General features: G+C 38.7%; 1 protein-coding gene across 3 annotated transcripts in view; it reads right to left on the bottom strand.

The window, feature by feature from the left end:
- GYS2 (glycogen synthase 2) overlaps window positions 1-21,789 on the bottom strand; it is a 45,541-nt gene that overhangs the window by 20,563 nt on the left and 3,189 nt on the right. For all 3 annotated transcript variants that reach the window (XM_054802792.1, XM_054802811.1, XM_054802800.1), the window contains exons 2-5: window positions 16,008-16,189; window positions 13,097-13,288; window positions 12,071-12,256; window positions 1,906-2,050 (exon numbers count right to left, since the gene is read on the bottom strand). In XM_054802792.1, coding sequence (XP_054658767.1) covers window positions 1,906-2,050; window positions 12,071-12,256; window positions 13,097-13,288; window positions 16,008-16,189 — 705 coding nt within the window. The remainder of the gene's footprint in view (window positions 1-1,905; window positions 2,051-12,070; window positions 12,257-13,096; window positions 13,289-16,007; window positions 16,190-21,789) is intronic.

Here is a 21,789-nt window from a genome sequence, read left to right as displayed (position 1 = left end):
ATTATTATTTATTTTGCAGAACTGAAGCTTAATGATCTACTGAAGGATTGCTGACCTTTCTGAACAGCCAATTTCTATGTTGATTTCACAACTTCAGAGAGAATAAATAGTATGAGAATAAACTCCAACACATTCAAAGAAACTATTAAAGTACTTATTCCCATCAGAACATATTTTTCACTTATAATTGTCTCCTAGGATTTGGGGTACCAATTTCTATTGAATTTTTTTCTAGCTCTGTCAACATGAAGCATGATATGTGTCAACAATTTTTTAACCCAAACATTAAATATATTTACTTGGTTTCTTCAAAGTTGCAAGAATAATCAAAAAAAGTTCAGGTCTGTGAATCTCTCTGCATGGAATTCTCTTCAGCTTCAACTGACGTTCTATCTGTGAGCAGTCTGCAGATTTTCTCTCCCAAATTTAAACTGGATTCAGACTCATTTCAGTCTCCTAAAATCCCAAAACATAAACTATGATTTTCAAGAGTAGCTGCTGTAGGGAGAAGCCTCATGCCAATTTAAACCAGCTTAAAAGGTTTTGAGAAGTCAAGTGATCTGCACTTGGTAAAAAACAAGACCTTTCAGAGATATCCCAGATTAGATGACTGAACACTTAAATTACTTTTAAGATATGGCTGTCATGTTTAAAATAAAATGGAAAAAGTCTTCCTATGTTCATCATTCTATTGACAGTTAGTCAAGAATGAGGCAAAGGATCCAAAGGACAATTTCTCTTTTATCCTGATGCCTGAACCACGATGTGGCTGAAGCATTGATGTTAACAGGGATAACAGTCACAAACTATAACTAGCACTGCAATTCACCTAAAAAAAAATTTACAAAGAATGAGCAAACCAAAAAAACCCAAAGTCATTTGAGCATGGCTATACTTAAAATAACCGACTAAGATGTGAATACACCTGCTACATAGTATCAAAATTGTTTTGCAGTTTCTCCCCCCTGATGCTTACCTGCAGATGGAGTATTGTGGATTGTCCTTATAAAGCACTGTGCTGATTTAAAGAAAACTTTAATGACACATCAAACTGGGATCATGACCTTATTAAAACTCCATGCATGGAACATAACAAGGTTTGTTGGTAAGTTCCATATTTTATTAGACTAATACAAAGGGGAAAATCAGACAAACTGTTGGACACATCTCGACTATTTTTTCAAACTCTACTGGTTGGTCTAGTAGAAAGTATTACACCTATCTATGAAACTTATAATGGTTAAGTCCTAAAATCACGATGGCCACAATCACACTGCTACTACTAACTGTGAGAAATACAGTGAAATTAACTATTGATTTATGATTTGTTTTTTGCCTTCTCATCTCTTTCAATATTAAGTAAAGAAAACCAGCATTAGCACTGGAAAGCAAAACTCATCTAACATTCTGTTTTGCATACGAAACTTTTTGCTACATTTCTAAAATAATATATTACTCATCTCTAGCAAAGCAACAAACCTCACACTGTAAAAGTTGGTAAAATGTATTACAAAGGTTCCAGCCTCTGCTTTCATCAGCTGACCTGAATATATTACCATCATTGGAAATCCTGCCAGAGACAAAACTTCTGAAGCCGAGATGTCCTTGCAAAGAAAGCGTAACATACATGGAGTTAAACTAATACTCCTGAAATGGTACTGAAAGCAGTTATTAAATGGTGCTGAACTTGATTTCTTCTGGATTACATATGCTACTAGAATGTGTTCCAAATTATATTATCTGCACTCTTCTTTTGAAAATTGGTTATTCTGTGTAGTGTAGCCAGACATACCTATGCATGTGTCCTTGCTCTTCATGTTTGTATACCTGTCTATTATTTTCATTCATTCTGAGGAAGTGTAGGTACTCAGAGGAAATATAATAAGAACACAATTCAGGTCTTACCAGGATTTCTTTTAAGCATATGTTCTGCTTCTATAGCTGTTATCTGTGAGACTGTGGTGAACACATGGGCACAATGTACAGATGCCCGTTCCATACAGTACCGATGGTAAATCTGTCTCTCTCCTGCTTCCTTGTCAATGTTAAACTGTTAAACAATAAAACAAACAAAAAAGACACTTGTGTGATATGCTCATCAGATTTACTACTACAAAGAAGGTCTCTCGTGTTACGCTTGATTCATCCCAGGGAATAAGAATTATATGATTATGCTGTTGGTCTGGGGTTTGAACCATTTTATCAACTTCAAACAGTTTGAAGGAGCAAGAGAAGTCTTAGCTCCTGCATGTTTGTGAAAAAAATGTCAATGGAGGGAGACCTAGATTCATGATCCCATGAAAGGTAAAGATCTGTGCTGCTTGGCCTGCTGGCTGACAATATGTCATGTTGCATCTTTCTTGGGCTTGTTGGAAAACTTGGGAGAGCAGGGAAGTTGCTGGCAGCTGAAGGCATAGGGGAGAGAAGGAAAAAAGCAATGGGGATGAGGAGAGAACCTCGGGACTGGATAGAATGGTGGGAATCATCGGTAGGCAAGAGAGAAATGGAGCTGTGGTGGAGAGGTAGGATGTAAGAACTAAATCACAAATCCTGAGGAAACAAAGAAAATAGAAAGTGAGATATTTTCTGATACTCAGAGATGTTGTTCTTCCAACTCCACCACAATTATTTGCTGGTCCTTTTACTTCAGTTTGAACTCCATTAATTTCTAGAGGCAGATGTAAATTAAAGTGCTAGATAAGATCATCCCAAATACCAAAGTATTTCCAAATCATATTTAAACCTTGCAGCTACCCTTTTTTTACTGAGCTTATGTTATCCAGATGGGAAGAAAATGTACCATACCTATTAAGCCCATGCTTAAAAGTTCAAATGTTCACTAATTATATCCACTGCAAAATTGCTACAATGTAGTCTAAAAAAGAATAATGCTAATCGGGTGTCAATGATTACAATTAAATTACAATCCTCTTAGTCCTACATGATGTTTCACTTCTGGGAACAGAAGTGTTGACCTCCTAAGGCCAACAGCATGGGCACCAAATAGACTGTGTGAGTTACAGGGAGAGTGACAATGACTGTCAATGAGTTCTGTCATTATCACTGCCTAATGCTAGGTGCACAGTCTGACTCTGATTGCATTTGACACTGTAACTTCATTGACCATAATAGATTTAACTATTATTATAGGCTGGGTAGGCAGTACTTTCTATAGTTAGGACTATCTGACCTTTGCTACGGGTGGCTGTTTTTAGTACTTCAGAACTTAGCCAGAAGTATAGCTATTTAGACACCAACTTTTCATGCTGAGTATCTGCTTAAGGTTGGTATGGAACATATTTTAAGAAATTTCAGCAAATGTGAACCATTTCAGGGAATAAGTTTTAAGACAATATTTTTTTATTTTTACTTAGGTATAGATATAGATATCTTACAACTGTTTTGCTAAGAAACTTAACTGCTTTTATCCACTGAGCACTCTAATTTTGCAGTGGTGGTACACTGCTGGCAGGAAAGTGGCTTCCACTATATTAGTTGAAAATGCCACCTTAATGTGACCAAAAAAGGAATCTTGAAAAATCTCAGCTGAAAAGTTCTAGACAAACTAGATGCTTTCCTTTGGTATTGATGATCCTGTATGTCAAGAGTTTCTCAGCTTACCAAAGAGATGTTTAGGAAAACTAGGAAATATGTTTTACCATACAATATGCTATACATCATGATACCATTTCTCAGTTGTATCATCATATATCGTATTTTCTGCATTCCTCATGAGAACTTTCGTGCATGAAATACAACCATGTTACAAAAGAAGATCTTTTCTCTAGAACATATATCTCATTTGTCACAGAAGTTGAATGGTAGAAAAAGCACAGGGCAGCAGGGTAGAGGAAGAGAAAAAATAATGGTGAATTAATTTGACTCCTGAGAGTGCCACACATCTCTAGCACGATGCTTTGCTTGCCCCAAACCGAATCTTCCACATGCAGTTCTTAACTGTGTGTCCCTCCTTTTCTGGGAGACTACCTTGACATCTTTGAGTCTGATATGTTGAAGTGTTGAGCATTCACATCTACATCTGAAATCCACTGCACATATGCTCTGAGGTGATAAAGTATTTAGTACTGCTAACTCCAGTAAAAGATTCCCTGAACAAATGTAGATGATGTAGCTACCTCCCCTCATATGGGTGTGGTAAATTAATGTTTCTGGAACATTCAGATACTACTGATGAATGCTGCAAAACAGCTCTTAAGAAAATCACAGGTATGTTCTTCAGAGCAGAAATTACACATCATAAATAAGGTAGGAAGCTGCATATTGAACAACAACAAAACCAAACATCATTATGATTGTTTAACCATTCTGTGTACCAAAGATGCAATATGGGACAGTTCTTTAGCATGCTGGGCAAACACACAAATTGGATGGGGTACCACTGCACAGTCAATACTATGCAAGTTTTTTCAAATGTGTTTGACTTTGTATTAAAAATAACTTAAAATTTTCTAGCAAACAAATAGCTGGTGAAGCTTTGAAAGGTTTTTGTTCTCTTTTATCAATAAGAATGGATTCTTTACAAAATGTAATTAAAAACTAAATTTGGGACATGTTCACTAACTGTAGATAAACACTCCCTCCAACACTACTTGGAGAAAGGTTCATAAAAGGATTATTCAAAGCACTATGGCTTATTTCTTGCTAGGTTTTATTTCTTTGATTGCACGAAAGCATTTAACACATACTGATGTTTACTTCTTCATTGCTATTCATTTTTTCATCTTCTGGAAGTGGGAAAGATTTTTATTTTGCACATGCTTGCATGACTTTCGGTACACTTTTGAAAGGTACACAATTCCATGTCAATTAGCAAGTATAAACTGAGGTCACAGAGTTCTCACATTTCATTTACTCTCACCCTCCAGAAGTTTTGTCCTCCCATTGGTAAAGCAAGATCTTGACCTTTGCCCTTGCTTATAGTGTGGAGTAAGAAACCTCTTTGTGCACCTCTGAGCAGGCTAGACGAGTCACTTCAGAAAATAAGCCTCAGACAAGCAGGTTAAATGGAACTTAATTGATGAGACAGTGCAGGAGACAAATTTAGTCCACACAGTACTGCACAAAGACAGCTGAGCTTGCTGTGACAGTATTAGCTCCAGAATTAGAGGCAACATGGGGCATGGCACTGTATTGAGCCAATATGCCAAAATGAAGCCGAACACCAGTGCAGCTAGTTTGCTTTTCACCCCCAAACCAATGTTTCTGCTCAGCAATCTGCTCTGCTGTCTGAATGCTTGTCCACCCTAGCTCAGGCATCAGTGAACTACGTTCCACAACGTTCACATTCAGCGAGGGCAAAACAAAATATCTGTGAAGTGCGTCATGCTTACTTTTGTTTGTTTGCTGTTCTCAGCAAATGGGAACACTAGCAAAGCCACAAATGAAAGCTGCATCAAGAGAAAACCAGATCTAAGTCAGATTAACTGTTTATAGAATCATTTAGGTTGGAAAAAGCCCTTAAGATCAAGTCCAACCATTTCTTCCCTCAGTGACTTTTAAAGACTAATGACTTCAATATCCAATTTCCTGTAAATATTCCACTGCTCCCAGTGAGGATCCCCTCCTACTGTGACTGTTAGAAACCAAGTAGATTATTAGAATTTACATGATGGTAAGGATTAGAGGGGAAAATGCCTCCCATATATGGCCACTCTAGTTTCAAAGCAAAACAGCAAGATGTTCCACAGGCATAAAGCTTTGGAGTAAAACTTGCATTTGCTGCAATGCAATTCTGACGAAAAATTTAGCTCATTTCTGTCCTTTGCATGGATCCATGTGATGAGCATAACATTTTATCCTTGTCTTAAAATTTAGCATGTTAGGGGGCACAGTAGGTAATCACTGAACCTTCCAGCATGACATTCTGGTTAAGACAGCTAAGATGATCTTTGAATGCAAAAAGAAGAGAATATCAAGCACTTATGGGATACTGGTGTTATGTTTCTCTTCGAAACAGTGAGCAGTCACTGAAGTAACAAATCCAAATCAGCTATTCCTACTTCAAAATTATAAAGACAAATTGCAAAGGATTTACAAAAGCACAAGAATTATTTGAGAGTGGAAAAGGAGGAAAGACTATACTAACCATGTAAGTAATTTTCTGAAAGACAGATAAATTATTTGTCGCCGACTGCATATAATCTCTAGATGCTGATACTAGACTATGCTTTCATGAAGCAAAAAAAAAAAAAAAAAGTATGATGAAAGCCAATGGAAGTTAAACCAAGACAAATTCAAACTGGAATCAAAATATGTAGGTTTTATAATGAATAACTTTGTGACACCTTTGCATAAATAATACAGATTCTCCTCACCACTTGAGCCTTACCTCAAGAATGGATAACATTTTTGTAGGTAGTTTGTATCCCAAATAAAAGGTATAGGTTTGATGCATGAATTTTTAGCTGAGGATTTTAGGCAGAGAATGAAATTATCTCCTTCTGGTCTTTAAAATCAGTGGCATACTCAAGTTCATAAGGTGATTCTGCAGTGGAATCAGAAACAGTCAGAGATAGGCCTGAAGTTCAAATTCCTTATTTACCAAAAGGTAGATTGGAAAGATCTTCATTTCTAGCATAATCTCGCTGGCTGCCATTGCCTAAATTATGTAAGAATCACTCTTTTAAAAAATCCAGCTTACGTCAAATTTAACTCCAATTGATTGTTATCTTGTGCAAATAGAACTTTCATTCTGGTATAGCTCTGCCATGCCAAAAAAGAATGAAATTCACATTTCCTGGCTTAAGTCAGATTTCCATTAGCTGCTCTACTAACAAAGCGGATCAGCTTTGCATAACAGTGAGCTCAGTGACAGTCCTGACAGTACTGCACTAAGTGGAATGAGAGCTTGTGATCCTATATGGTCAGCATAAAAGCTCTTCACCATTCATTTTCATTGGGATTTTTAGTACTTTTCCTTTTAGACCTCTTGGGATAGAATTCTCCACCACCTTGCAAACTAGATTCAGCTGCACTTGTATGAGCTGAATGTAAAATGTTGCTAGGTCTAAATAAAAGTGTTACACATTAGCAGGGCAACCTTATATAAGGAAAAAGACAATGAAGAATGAGACTAATTTTTTTAGTAAGAAGCATCAGAGGCTGAAGCCTACAAACTTCTGCATTATGCCAGGCAAGTGATCCACAAAACCATTTCATATGGTCTCTCAGATGAAATTCCAGGTTAGATTATTCACCAAAAAGACTGTTCCTGACAGCTGGCCATTCACCTATGAACTAGCCCGGACCATCAGTGTTTCTCAGTCAATTTATGAAAAGCATTGATTTATTTAAAACCCTAGAGGGTTGAAATGAGACAAAAAAAAACCCCAACCAAGGAAAAAAAACCCCAAACAAACCCAAAATAAGCCAGTCCCCTTAAACAATGGAGAAAGCAATATCAGATTAACATTTTTGATCTTCAGCTGAGAAGTCAGTTCCTCCTGGAAGCTCAGAATTTTTTTTCACAAAACTTCCTACCTTCTGGATTAGCTCTTTTGGTTCAGTTTATCTTAGCAACAAACATAACCTTACTTTCGCTAGTGTAAAAGCTACACTGGACATGGGGACAATGGGAAAAAATGAATTGCTGGTTGGACTATTTAGATCTGCAAAATTTCTTAAGCATAGTTAAATCTATGATAATATCTCTGTTGGAAATTAGCTGTAACATACCCTGCTTGTTATTGAAATTAGAAAGTGTTGACTTTGGAACAGTTCAAGCCAGTAACCTGTAGGTAAGGTTAGCAGTCCCTGACCCAGCTGTTTACCCAAGGTTCTTCAGATGCTTAAAAGTAAATAAAAATATCACACACTATCAGTTACCATGCAAGTCATCTTCTGTTTCGTTCTTTTTGTTTTCCCTCCCTTCCTTCCTCCAGAATCAGAGTGAACTAAATGTGAATCTAGGAACTAAAACGTACACTGAATAGCTGTTATATGGTCATTGCCTCAGCATTCCATAGCTCAGACATAGCCCATCTGTTTGTTACATGCTGCTTGAGGACACAGCAATGTTAATTCTGGTGTTCACTATGCTCCTGTGCACACCGTTAAGGACTGAACACCCAGCTTTCCACTGGAGCAGAGGCAGCTAAATTTTTCCCAGTCCAGATGAACTGAGTTAAGACTGTAAAAATATAGGAATTGTATCATTTCATACAGTAATGCTGTATAAGAACCAGGACACTATCTTTAATTGAGGCAAAGAGCAGATGGCTCAGGAAGAGGTCAAGACTAAGACAATATTACAGTTTTACATCCATAGGGCACCCTCCTATCTTCCAGCAACCTACAGCTCTAATCTACTAGGTTGTCTTGGTTTTCAGTCCCCCAGAAAATGTCCTCTTACAGCTCACAGGCTGACATGTGCCTTCAGCTCATGGTAGCCTGCAGCTCAGGCCTCTGCGTGGTTTAGGGAGTCCGTAAAGAATCATGTATCACAGCATGGCAACCCTTCACTAAGCCATTCTTAACTTTTCCCCAAAAGACTAGTAAGGCTCAAGGTCAAGTTTTCATAGATCCAGTGTTTGTGAGGGCTATAAGAAAACTACATGGAGCCTTCCCTTCCAGTTTTATCATCTGACAGGGGCTGGTGACTTGAGCTCTTTGTTTACCGAAGTGCTAAAGAAAGTGCCAGTCGCCCTGCACTGCACAGCCCTTTGCCTGATCATTGATATTGACATTCACTCCAAACAGGCTGGGACTTGGGCCAAAGGCTTCTCTGGTCTACAGCTACTGACCTCACTGGCTTACTTCAGAGAATGCATTTGTACCTTCTATACTTGTGCCAACTGGCACATATTGAGCTTTGCTAGGAAGATGAATTAAAGTGGTATTTTCCACCGTGGAATCCAGAGAAAGAAAGAAAATCTCAGCAATCCTTTGTATTTTTAAAAGAGACTTTTCAACTCATCTCGTATCTTTTGGTCCTGCTTATCTACAGAGGTGGTTTAACATTGAAGTGGAAGAGTGCTGCGCTCTGTGTGGGCATGTGCACGTGTGTGTGTGTGTGTGCATGCAGAGCAGGCAGGGCTGATGGACAGTAGAGGACAAACTGAGAGAGTGTTACAGTATCAGTGCTAACAGGAAATATCATGGTGAGGAACAATACACTGGTCACGCACAGCCAGAGCACTGTGAAAGGAGAGAGAGAAAGGACTGTGAAGATGCCAGGTAAATATCTTTTATCAGTCACCCAACAATCATGTCATGGTTTTGCCTGTGGATCCCACTGTTAAATCCTTCCACATTGCAGAAAAGCACTTGGCCTCAGAGGGCCGAGTAAAGCTCGTTCTAGCAGGAGTTCTAAGCCAGCTTTTTGTGGACTGTGTTGGAGACAAGAAAAAGAAACATGAGGTTTCCTCTTTCCTCTGTAGGAGCTGTGCATGTCTGATTGTCTCTAGGCACAGTCAGGCCATGCTTACACCCTTTGCGCCGCAACCATTTTTTCTGTGATATCTGGCACAGCACATCATACTACAGTTGCATCTTTACCACCCATCTCAGCTGCTGTGCTTAAAGCTGGTGAAAATTGTGTTCTAACCATGAAACGCTGATCAAAAGTGAGAACTTAGAGTCAATTGCTGTTATGCTTTAAAGGAGAAAAATTATACAATAGCACTGAAACAGGAAAATCAGCTATTCTACTTTGGAGTGGGAGGGGATGACACCCCCTAAAAATATATTGTCTCATCCAAAGATTAAATATTAGGAAGCCCTAGATAATCTTCTTCACTGGACAAATTGCTTGTTTGACATTAATAGTTTACTACTAGAAGACAGCAACAAGAATAGCTTCTGAAGACTTAGCTATCTGTATCATTTAATTACTGTATTTTAGATCAACCTCTCATGTTTCTCAACTGAGTTTTGGGCCAGGTTGACGTTTTTACAGCCAAAGGAGCCCTCATTAAGATATCTGATCTCTTACTAAAAGTTAACTTCGTCAGGAAGAGCTTTAGCACCCTATAAGCATGTTAAACAGTAGTGTAAGAGCTTGGCATCATTTCCTCTATAGTACCTTTAAATGTCACTCTCTCCACTGAGGGCATAAAACATTAAGGTCTAAAAATCCACAAGTTTCCTCCCTTAAATATTATTTACAGCAGTTTATAATAATACTTTAAACTGATACATATGTTTAATTCCATATATTCGTAGAATAAAATCTGAGTAGAAATTTCTGTATTTATCATGTACCTGATAGTTACCAACAGAATTCATGAAGCTTTGCAGAAGGATGGACAGTACCTTATCACATAAAGTTGGCCATGTCATGTGTGAACAGTAAAAATTATATTAATACTGTGACTAGATTATAAATATATTAAAATCTGTACATCTGCTCAGCTGCAAGATCATTACTTTATCTTCTGAAACTTGGGTCTGAGAGCATGGCTGGGTTATTTATGCTGCCTCATTAATGCACCTAACAAACATATCTAATTTAGAAGACTGTTTTTCGTAGGTGATAGATGGCAACAGATCTTTCAGATGGTAGTCTGAGGTGGTTTGCCTTACACCGATTGTGAAGAGGCCAGTGTAACTCCACTGATGATATAGGGAGCCCAGGAGGAGTAACCACCTATGTTAGTTACCTCCTATTGGGCAGAGAGAATTCCCCCTACATACTACCATGCTGCAACCTTTATGCATATGAGTAAACGAGTGGAGACAGTCTTTCACTCTCAGTGTGTTCAGTGGATTCAGTACTTGCCTTTGGTGGGAAAGAAAGAAAAGAAGAAAAAAAAAAAAGAGAGACGAGTAAGGTGATGACATTCCTTGGGAGAAGGGTACAAGGGAATTGCAATCTGTTCTGTGCTTCTTAATAAGGCCAGCAGCACACTACTGCTTGGATCTTGTCTTTACAAGACAAGACACTGAAGCTTGACACACTGTGGAACAAACATCCAACTGAAGATTGCTAACTGAATAATTTTCTTCACTGATTTTAGCCAAGGAAATGCATGGACAGTGAATAAGGCAGTTGGTTTAGCCTTTTAACTACCTCTACCCTCAATAAAAGCTGGAATGCAAAAATCGCTTGAACTCTGTCTGTAACCATATTAGAAGTCCTAGATCATGTAATGTACCTCTCCTGAAGGCAGTGCTAAAGACATGTGGGTCCTTGAAATGTTGGTTTGTGTTATGCTTTGAGTGGAAAGAGAACAGTGAAAACCAAAACCACTAGACAGTTTACAAAAATTCCAAGAAACAGATGTGGGTCTTTTGAACTCAGAAAATACTTCCTATATTTGCCAATTACACATTAAGCCTAACCTGAAAAGCTTGACAGTAGAAGGACTTATCATGACTTGCAAGAATTAAGAAGGTGGCTGGAGAAAACAAAACACACAAAAATATTTAATGCCATTCCAGGGTAATTTCAGGAAAAGGAGGGCTACCAGCTATTTTTTCTACTGCCTTTCATTAAGAGTTCTGTGAAGCTGCACCTGAAGTGTCAGATGATGACTACAGCTGAATAGGTTTTACATTCACTGGTTTCTCATTCTGCTAACAGTAACTCCCAAACCATAGCATCCACTGCTTGAGGTGATTGCCTTTCCTGAACATAAAGGGGAAGATTCTGAAGGACACTTGACTTGGAGTGATGTCTGGACCTGTAACGCTCCCCTTACTTTTGAAAATGTCACAAGCCATTGACAAGAAGGTTAAGAATCTCTGTTGGCAATCCTGTACTGCTGCAATATTACTCCATAGTATCAGGAGGCTGAATGAATTTCAGTACTCTGCAGTGCAACTCTGGTAAATCAAAGTTCACTGAAGGTACTGCAAGTATTCTAGACTCTACTGAGTTTTAGGACCTGTATGATGACACAGAGACAAAGGTACTCATGCCTAGACACCCCATGTTCTTACAAATACCATTTCTTGCGCTCTGGAACTGACAACCTATCACTCAGCTGTGGGTCAATCATAAGTGATCGTACAAGACAGAAAATAGAATATATGGTGTAGCACAGTAAACAGAAAAGAGGCCAGGAGCTGATTAGCTGAAAAAAGAAGGAATGAGAAAAATGTCTCTTACCTGGTCAAGATTGTTGTAAAAATCTATACTGGCTGCACACAGGTATCTCCCAAGCAGAGTCGCATGGGTAGTAAAAATTGTGGCAACAGGAAGTTTCTGAGATCGAGACAGTATTAAACCCACTCCTGCCTGCCACTCATGGAAGTGGGCAATTATGTTGGGCTTGTCATCAAACTGACAGGAAAGCTGAAAATAATTAGAAAGAACACACATGAAACATATTACCCTGCTCACCATCCCATCAGAAACCTCTTTTTTTCACACCTCCTTCTGTGTGCTTGCTTTCTTTCATATGACAAAGCAGTACAGCATTCTAAGTGGTCATGTATCTTGATTCCCATCAGCCCTAATCCTTAACCCAAGAAGCACATGTGCCTCACTAGTGCTTCAGAATAGTATCCTTCATAGCATGCTGGGGAGCTGTGGCAAGCACGATCACTCTTAACTTGCTCTTCTGCTGTTGAAACTCTTGTTTGAATAAGAAAATCATGAGTACCTATGACAGGCAGATGATTCTGCAGATTAACAAAGTTTCCTCTCTTCAGGTAGTCTGTGGTAGAATTACATGTGAAGTCACAGTGCTGTCATTAATTCGTTTGCCTCTATGCTCTGTGCAAGGTAGTATCTAATAGCTGAGATATGGCTTGACTGGCTTTAAGAATAGTTTGTTGAGTGTGGCAACTTGACTACCACAGGAGAGGAAAAGGGAGTTTGAGATCCTACCTGTAAGAGCTTTCAGTGACAAATAGGGAACTTGAGAAGAAACAGAGAGGGATGTGACAGGAAAGACACAGCAGATTTCACATAGGGTGCCAGCCCCTCTCCCTCCTGGAAAAATAGTTAAATGACCACTTAAGGATTAAATTTTAAATACAAATTTGGTCTGCATCAGGTATCAACTTCCTTAAAATGATAATTTTCAAACTGGAGAATAGGAATCACATCCCAAACATTTTTGCCCTGCTGACAATGCCGAGGTTTGAAACTCTCTAGGTTTAAAAACTGTACCTCTTTTAAAAACCGTACCTCTTTTAAAAACCAGGCTGTTAACGATCCAAAAATCACAGCATCATTGGCTTCTCGGTCATGAAAAGGGATCCCTATGTTACTGACATCCCAAAATTCACCTTTCCACCTGTCCAGATTCCAGGCTGCTGATCCTATGTCGAACAGTAAGACATATGGGCTGCCCTCTATCAGCCATCTTCCAAAAAAGACCTAAGGGAAAGAGCCGAGGATATAAGCAGAAAATGTTAAAGTGAATGTAAAGCCCAGTTAGCATAACTGTTTTCATCCATCAAATCTTAAATATTTTATATAAGGAATACATGATCATAGTCCTACATACCCAGGATTTGTGGTTTTCCTCACAAAATACATGGAGTAATACTGGACCAAAGGCAGGAGTAAAAGGAAACTACAATATTTAGGAACATTTTGTTTAGAAGACTTTCAATTTAGATTTTCATTGCAATGATAACTTTGTTCATTAAGAAAAGCTTAGGAAGGCTATACTGGGCTGAATAACAAGGTTTTATGTTCTTATTGAAGTATCTATGCCATTCTTGTTATTTCAAAATTATTATTTTCTTTCAGTCATATTTGTCACCAATCTTTTGCCATTTATACTAGATTACTGGTGATAGATTTTGTAGGACAGGTGCTTGGGACCTGTATCTACCATGGTCTTTCCTCATTCTGCCCAAGCAGCACAGTTGATGCCCTTTTGCAAAGCAGAAGGATTAATCAGAAGGTGTAATAATACCTAAAACCATGTCAGCCTAAAAATACAGCTTTCCTGCCTTATCTGCATCAATATAGTTAAATATCTCTAAGAGCATTTAGAACTCCACTGATATAACCTACCTGCCCAAGCAGAAGAGTAGGTAGAACTGTCATAAGGCAACACAACACAGCTGGGCCCACACTACAGATTGTACCAGTCTGCAGAGTCAAATTATTTCACATTCATTCTACCATCCAACTGGCTATAGCAACAGAGACATATTAACCCAGAAGAACGAGGTACTATAGGGATGCTAGTGCAATTTATACTCCATGCAGAAGAATCTTTCATGTCACTATTCAATCTCTTTTCATTCACCAATCCCTGGGACCTCAGCCCTGACACTAGAACAGGCTGAATAGAGGTCAAGTCTTGAAAACGATGAGATGAAAGCTCTTAGACCTGTTTACACAAAAAATACAGGTTGTAACAAAGACAGCTGTGTGAAGGAGGGTCAGCTCCTGATGTACTTATTTCAGGCTATCAGGTTTCTTATTCGGGAAAATGAGGTTAAAGAGCAGGGAGTTTGTGTATATCTAGACTTCATCTAAATATGGAGTCAGGCTGTGGCAAGGAATACACCTAACCTGAGAAGTTTGGAAGCGTTCCTAGGTCCCTTGGTTTAAAGGGATCCATTGTGATGCATAAGCAAAATCCAGACATAAATGTTAATAGGATAAGCGCAGCTCCTGGAAACTAGAGCGTCATTATTAGAGATCAAAGCTATACTTGACGTACCTGGGACAGACTTGCTGCTATATATGAATACTCCAGTAGCACAATGCACATGTTAGGCTGCCAGAGTTGACTGATTAAATTGAATGTATTGCTGGAACAGCATGAAACATATATATAGCATTGCAATTAATCTGCCCCCCAAGTCTTCAGCTGTTTTCCAAACAAAGGAGTTCTACACAATTTGCAGAGACATCTCTTTGTAAGCAACGGAGGCAACATGGAAAACTTGATCAATCACTTATGAAAATTTGATTAGAAATAAGAAATGGCAGTTAGGTTAGACCTTTTAGTTTGAACCTCAGCCTGAACAATGCAAGTATCACACAGTTAGTGTCCCCAACAGACACTTTCCCAAGCTGTGGCACATGCATGTCCAACAATATGTTTCTACATAACATGCAATAGGGAATTAGACCCTAAGAACAGCAGAACTGCTGGTGGCAGTCCAAGAAGTTTATGAATTTCTACATTAAAGTGCTTCCTTGCTGCTGCCTCTCAATGCTTTTCACATCTGTTTGGCATACATTATGAGGAGATCATTTTTCCTCCTGCCAACTAGAACCTCTAAAGGGACTCAGCGCTGAAAAAGAGTGAAGGTGAGTTCTAGATCTCCAATGAGGACTTTCAAGAAAGGTCAGATTCAGCATGTGTTATCTTCCACCCATTTCCAGGTAATCGATTGTCCTCAAGGCTGCAGCTGCTTGCAGCTTAGTAGCTTGCCCATCAACATAGTAGATTCTATTCCTTTCGGCAGATCACCTTTATAGGAAAAAGTTTATTCCTGGTTTACTGTTGGAGAAACTGTGTCACAGAGAGGCTGTGAGGTTTGTCTGAGATCACACAGAAAACACTGTGTAGGAAACACAGATGAACTCACTCCCTGTGCCGTGGTTAAACCACTCTTCCTAGGGAAGAGACAGCTAGTTGCAATGATCTGAGGAAGCAGATTCTTTGTCAGTCGGGTGCCTTTCTTAAGTCCATCTGTGGTTTGTCCCTTTCTGGCTTTCAACTCAATATAATACTACAGAAGAAAAACTGTGAGCTAGTGGAATGCTTTTCTCTCTCCAGCACAAGAATGCCAAATGTAACATAAGGGTTCAGTCAAAGTAAGGTCATATTATATCTACTAAAATCTCACTGTATTTAGAGACTGGATAAATAAGTCATTAATCCAATTAAGTAGACTTGCAGATAAATGACTGTTAAAACCTGTAATTGGATAAACTAGTTCTTCCTCAAAAATAACCTTTAATGAATTGTCTCTGCTGTTCTAACAGTGGATTCTGAGCCTCTCCCATTGTGACATTGACCAGGACTGCTGTGTCAAGTGGAACGGCAAGAGCATTAACCAAAACTGTAATCTCCTCAGAGTCAGCTTTGTTGCCCTGGGAAGCAGTAGCACATCTGATTTACCTGACACCCTTGGCTTTTCATGGTGTCCATTGCCTTCTTAACTGCGGGGTTTGGAGGCTCACATGCTTCCACCTGAGTCTTCACGTTGTGCTCAAAATAGGGACCAACCAGAAAATAGTTTTCACCCCATTCGTCTGCCGTAATTTTGGCTTTTGTCTGGATCACAGTGTAAATGCCGCCCACTGCAAAAGAAGATTACAAAGAACAAAAAGTAGAAAGGAACACAGACCACAAAGCTCTGAAATAAGCTCCAACTCACCTGTGGATCAGGTACACCTCTAGTTAAATCACTTAACGTATTCAGATTTTAAGTGAAATCCAAACTCGATCAAATAAATAGAAATTCAGTCTCTTAAAAGGAATCAGAGCTTCATGGTTCAATTTAGGAGCATGCACCAACAGCAGACTGTGTAATTCTTAAATGACAATTTAATGCTTTGCTTACTCCTGGGTGACTACATATGGCTTCTCTGAATTTCTCCTCTAATAATCTCAAATGGATGCTTTCTGACTAACTGTTATTTTTATCTAGTCTGTGATTTTTTTAAAATTTCTTTTAGATGCCCAAAGTCACACCAGAAACGTTCAACCAATATATTATTTTATTCTTATGTTATTCCCCCCCTTTTTGGAACTTGAAATCTTTACATACAGATTGTGGGATACAAATCCTGGGGCTCATGCTTCCACTCTCATAATCTTGATTCTACTGCATCCTAAGTACAGCCTTCTGCTTTTTTATTGCAGCAGTTATAATTTTCAAACATATTTTTTGTAATGTGGAAATACATGTGGTGAGAACCGAGCTGGCACTTCCAGCTTGTTTTACACAAATCACTGAGAGAAGCTGAGGGACTGACAGATTTCATTGACGACTGACTATAAAAATGGATTTAAACCAATATCCTCAAAGCAAAAGGTGTCATGTTCCACTATCATTCTAAAGAGTCATTAAAGTTGCAATGAAGGTAGCCTACACTGCCAATATAAATGTCTGCAACACCTTCCACCAAAATATTGTCCATTTTAAAAATAAACACAATATTAAAATGTATAAGAGCATGTGACAACAACATCCCCTGACAAGTCAATACGAATCTATCCAGTCTTGCACATGATATGCAAGAATCACTTAGCTGTTCTTCCTCACAGTTTTCCATAGCCAGCCCTGTAATTCATGCATTAGAAGGCCAGTCTTGCAAAGCCCCCTTTGCCACAGGGCCCACGGTGCCAGGCAGTGGGCATTCCACCACCACAAATTTGGAAGAACAACAGCACATGCTTGAATCTAGCAAGTGGAAGGGAAGAGAAAAATCAGAGGCTAGTAGCTGCTGTATATCAGAGACAAGTTTAGTATAGCTCCAATGATTTTAAATCCTGGTAAGATAAATGAAGCTCAACAGGTACAAGCAAACAACAAAGGAAACAATAGGAAAGGAATTAGTGTTCCTACTTAAAAATTTCATCTTCCACTGATTTTGGAAATTTCTGGTAATACACCAGGCAAGAAGACTGTGCTATACCTTTCAACAGTGACATCAAAATTACAAAAGAAGTCAGCACTGCAAGTTGCCAGCGATTGATAGCAGGTACTCCCTACTTACTTTTTTAAAGGTACTAGGGTATCCAGAGGTGCCAATGCACTGCATCAAACTGCATATGGCAAAAATCTTCGGAAGTTACCTGATTCTCCTTAAAAATCTGCCACAAATTATTTACAATAGAGCAGCTGAAGTTGCTCAGCACTTTGGGAGATTAGTTCCCAGATTAATTAAACTGCATCACCTGACAACTGCAGAAAGCCTTCTGCCAAGCCTGGTATCTTGCAGCCCTTAGGAACTGACAGAACTATGTTTTTAATTGTGCTCCTAGAAAAGAAATCGCACACTTAAAATCCTTTTCTTTACAAATATCCCATTTGTTTTGAACACCGCAAGAATCCCTAGCCGTACTATTTTTATGTCAAGATGTCTCAGGATTCTAGGTATTTTACAAAGAAAAACAAACACAGTTCCAATCTACCAGCTTGCGAAGCAGAATTATTACAATAAATTATTACCCTACATAGTAATTCAAGACCTAAGAAGACAAGAATCTTACAGGTATGTGTTCCTAAATCAAGCTCACAGTTCAAAAGTTTCAGGTGATATAGACATGGAACTACAGAAGGACATCTACGCACAAGACTATTCTTCTCCACTTCATTAGGACTGGAAAGCTAAGAAACTAACATAGTCGTCATACTCTACCATGGCTGCTCTGGAAAGGGATATAGAGAAATCTTAGGTAAGCGACACTATATGTTCTCTCCATGATCCTCTGCTCACAAGCTGAGAGAGACTACTTGAATAGCTTGGATTCAGAAAAACATCATTTTATACATACAAGTAACATGATACAGCTGCATATGACTAGAGTGGTGCAAAGCTCTTTCCTCACTATCACAAGAGTGGGGATCAGCCTCTTTCACACTGCAAGGCATTCAATGTTGTGATCAGCAAGGTAGCTAAGTTTCCACAGCTATAAATTTTAAGATTAATAAGAAAGCTGCAGCTCAGGAGCTGAACAGAGCCTGGAACTTCATTTTGTATAGCCAACAGCCAAGTGTTTCTTTTCACAAGGTTTTGCTTAGGATCACTGTGTGTCCTAAAGCGTGCCCTGCCAAAGACGTATGGAAGGCCTGTTCTGAGGAAAAGAGGGGGGAGCATGCTGTGCTCTGCCATCGTAATCTGTTGCACAGTAAGGTAAAAAACATTTCAGTGCACTTATTTGCCTGAAACACAATAAAAAGTACTTAGGATAAAAACAAAAAGAGCACGTTTTATGGACTGCGAAAACTTCAGAAGACAGCTGCGATAGAAGCTCTGGGTTACCTCGTCCCAAAGCTTGCTTTTGTCTTCTCTGTTACTGTTGAAATAAGACTTACAAAGCATGTGTTTGCATAAGCTTTAATTGAATGCTTTATTCAAATATTTTAAGTTTTTATAATTTTAAAATGTCCTTGAGAGAACAATATTTCTATTATTTCTTTTTAAAATGTGTTTTTAATTTTTCCACCAGAATAAAGAAAATCACATTAAAAAGGAAATCAACAACAAATCTTTTTCCCCATTTATTTCCTTTCCCTTCTTCCTCTTTTTCCAGGGAAAAATAAACTGCCATGGAAAGGGGAACTAAAATGTTTGGGAAAGAAGGATTTTATTAATTTAAGAGAATTCTGACCTTTTTTTAGTGACCTCTTTAAAAAATAGAAGATGAAACCAAAATATTTTCTCAGAAAAATAATTCATAGAATTATTTTTAAAAGTTTGAATGTTTTCATACACATTACCACTACATGAATTTGTCTAAAGGAGTTATCTACATCACTAGCCATTTTTTTCTTTCTTTCCTCATTTCAAATCCTGGTGTATTATTTCTTTTGTATATTTAAAATTCAAGCAGCAATTCAGTCTGTCCAGGATAGACAATAAAACTATATAAATAAATAAATAATAAAAAAAATCTGTGAGTCAAGAACGGTCTCCCAATATGATATCACTACTGAGGATAACATTAGGCAGAAGTGGAGATCTAACTATGCAACTGGAGATCTTTGTGCGAGATCTAATATGTAGATGTCCTCTTTCTGCTGCAAGCTGTTATATGGAAAGACGTATTGCCAATGCTTTTTGTCACCTGATGAGGAAAGGTCCACAACTTCCAGGATTACTGAGCAATTGCACTGACAAAAAAACATCTTCTGGAGCTGTGATCCTTTGAGCATGGAATTGCCAAAACTTGTGAAAACTGCTAGAGATACCCACCATTCATTTTACTTGCTCTCCCACCCACCCCACATTACAGAAGGACAGAGGGAAGGAGCAGCAGAAACCAAAAAGCAAGGAAAAGGTAGGAAGCGAAGTGAGACAGAGATAAGTAGAGATTGTCGCTGATCCCCGAGTCCTTCCCCACACACCTTTGCTACACAGAGACAGAGGATCAGGGTGCTCCTGGGGCTCTTCAGCTTCTTTGCTACAGCCTGACTGGGCCACTCTGAAGGCACTAAAGCCTTCCTGAGGACCATGACTGCCATGGAATCCAAGACAGCAGTGGGACCCCAGATTCAGGATTCAAATTGACTTCACTGACGCAATTACTAGTTACATAAACTATCCTTTCACCCTTTCCACTCAGAATGTGTCTCTGATCTATAGAGATGTGATAAAATTGGTCTTGAACTTTTTTTTTCTAATATTTGGTTGGAATTTTATTTATTTATTGATTGTCTGTTGAGATATCTGGGGACCATTTATAGAATAGGTTGTAATATGTGTCAGGTGATAAAAACCTCAGGATCTTCAGATAGCAGGTGTTTTTCGTGTATTTTTTGGCTATGTTCGTGGCCAGGAATCATCAGAAGATAGAAATTCTCTAAATTCTGTGAAATTCTGGCATTCCAAACATATTCTGAAATAATACAGAAATTTATGACAGATGTCCACAATAGAGAAGCTATTTCTGTGTACATCATCCAAAAGGCACAAGATTTCATTTGAGATTGATTTGATGTTGATATACCACCCCACTCTAGCAATGCACAGAGCTTTGATGCTGTGCTTATGCCAAGTTTATGTCAGCACATCCCCACCCCCCATAGTGTGTTAATTCAGGTGTGTCACAGATTACATCATTCAACTTCTCCCAAGGAACTTTCATCATGGAAAGATGTTTAACACAGAGGAGGTAAAACGCTGGTCCTATGGACCAAGATTTAATTTCCAAGAGTCCAGATTTTCACCAGAGAAACTGTACATAGAGCTCTGCTCCAGGGAGAGCTGAACCAAGGTTTGTTTTTAGCAGAGTCTTCATTCCAATAGGGGTGGAAAAAAATATTTAGAATTTATCTACCAGTAACTCTTGAGCTAATCTGTTCACAGCTGAATGATGATACAAACTGGCTGTTTGCCCAGCATTTTTAAGCATTCTTCTATTTTCTATCTAAAAGCTGTTAGTAATATAGCAGGAGATACTAATCTAAATATTACTGGAATGATTTTAAAGACATCTTTATAGATCAGATCTTGAACATTCTCAGCCCTTCTCATTAGTGTATCAGAAAACCCACTAAACTACAGCTAACTGTTATTCTAACTTACAGAATTAGACTTTTCCCCCCTACCCAGATTAAATACTTCAGTTTTCAGTGGGCAAACATTTAAAAGAGATTAAAAAGGATGGAGCCATTTTCACTGTGGAAAATGTCCAGAACTGCTTCCATTACTCCTGCAATGGCCTTTGGCTGCTCTCTGTTGACAATTTCCATCTGTAGGGCTTCAGATGCAAGATCTACATAGCTTGTAGCCACTTGGTTTGTGCTCCTGTCCTTAAATTTTTTATTGGCCTTCATGTTACGGAGGAAAGTAAATCAGTCGTCTTTTCCAATGTGCACAGAGACATGACCATGCCTGGCTCTACCAGTGCATGATGGCCAGGAGAGAAGGGGAAGGGTGAAAAATGCGGAGCTTCCCCACAATTACCATCAGATCACGTGGCACTGCAGTGGACTGGTGGCCTTGCTTGCCTGTTTTTTTTCCCCTTCTGCCTCAGAAACACAGTAGATCCACTTCAGAGTATGGCTCTTGCCCATCAGTGAAGAGCCAAATAAAGTGAGAAAAATCTTGCAAAACAAACTACACTTTTCTCATGTCTCTGGCACTTCGGCAGGGGCCAAAGGTTTTGCCTTGTTAAAGCATGAGTTAAATGATCTAGACTTAAAAAACAAAACCAAAAACCCTTCACT

The sequence above is a fragment of the Grus americana genome, chromosome 1 (assembly GCF_028858705.1).
Source record: "Grus americana isolate bGruAme1 chromosome 1, bGruAme1.mat, whole genome shotgun sequence".
Lineage (NCBI taxonomy): Eukaryota > Metazoa > Chordata > Aves > Gruiformes > Gruidae > Grus > Grus americana.
The sequence above is the reverse complement of the archived record's forward strand: the minus strand, read 5'-3'. Positions and strand labels throughout refer to the sequence as shown.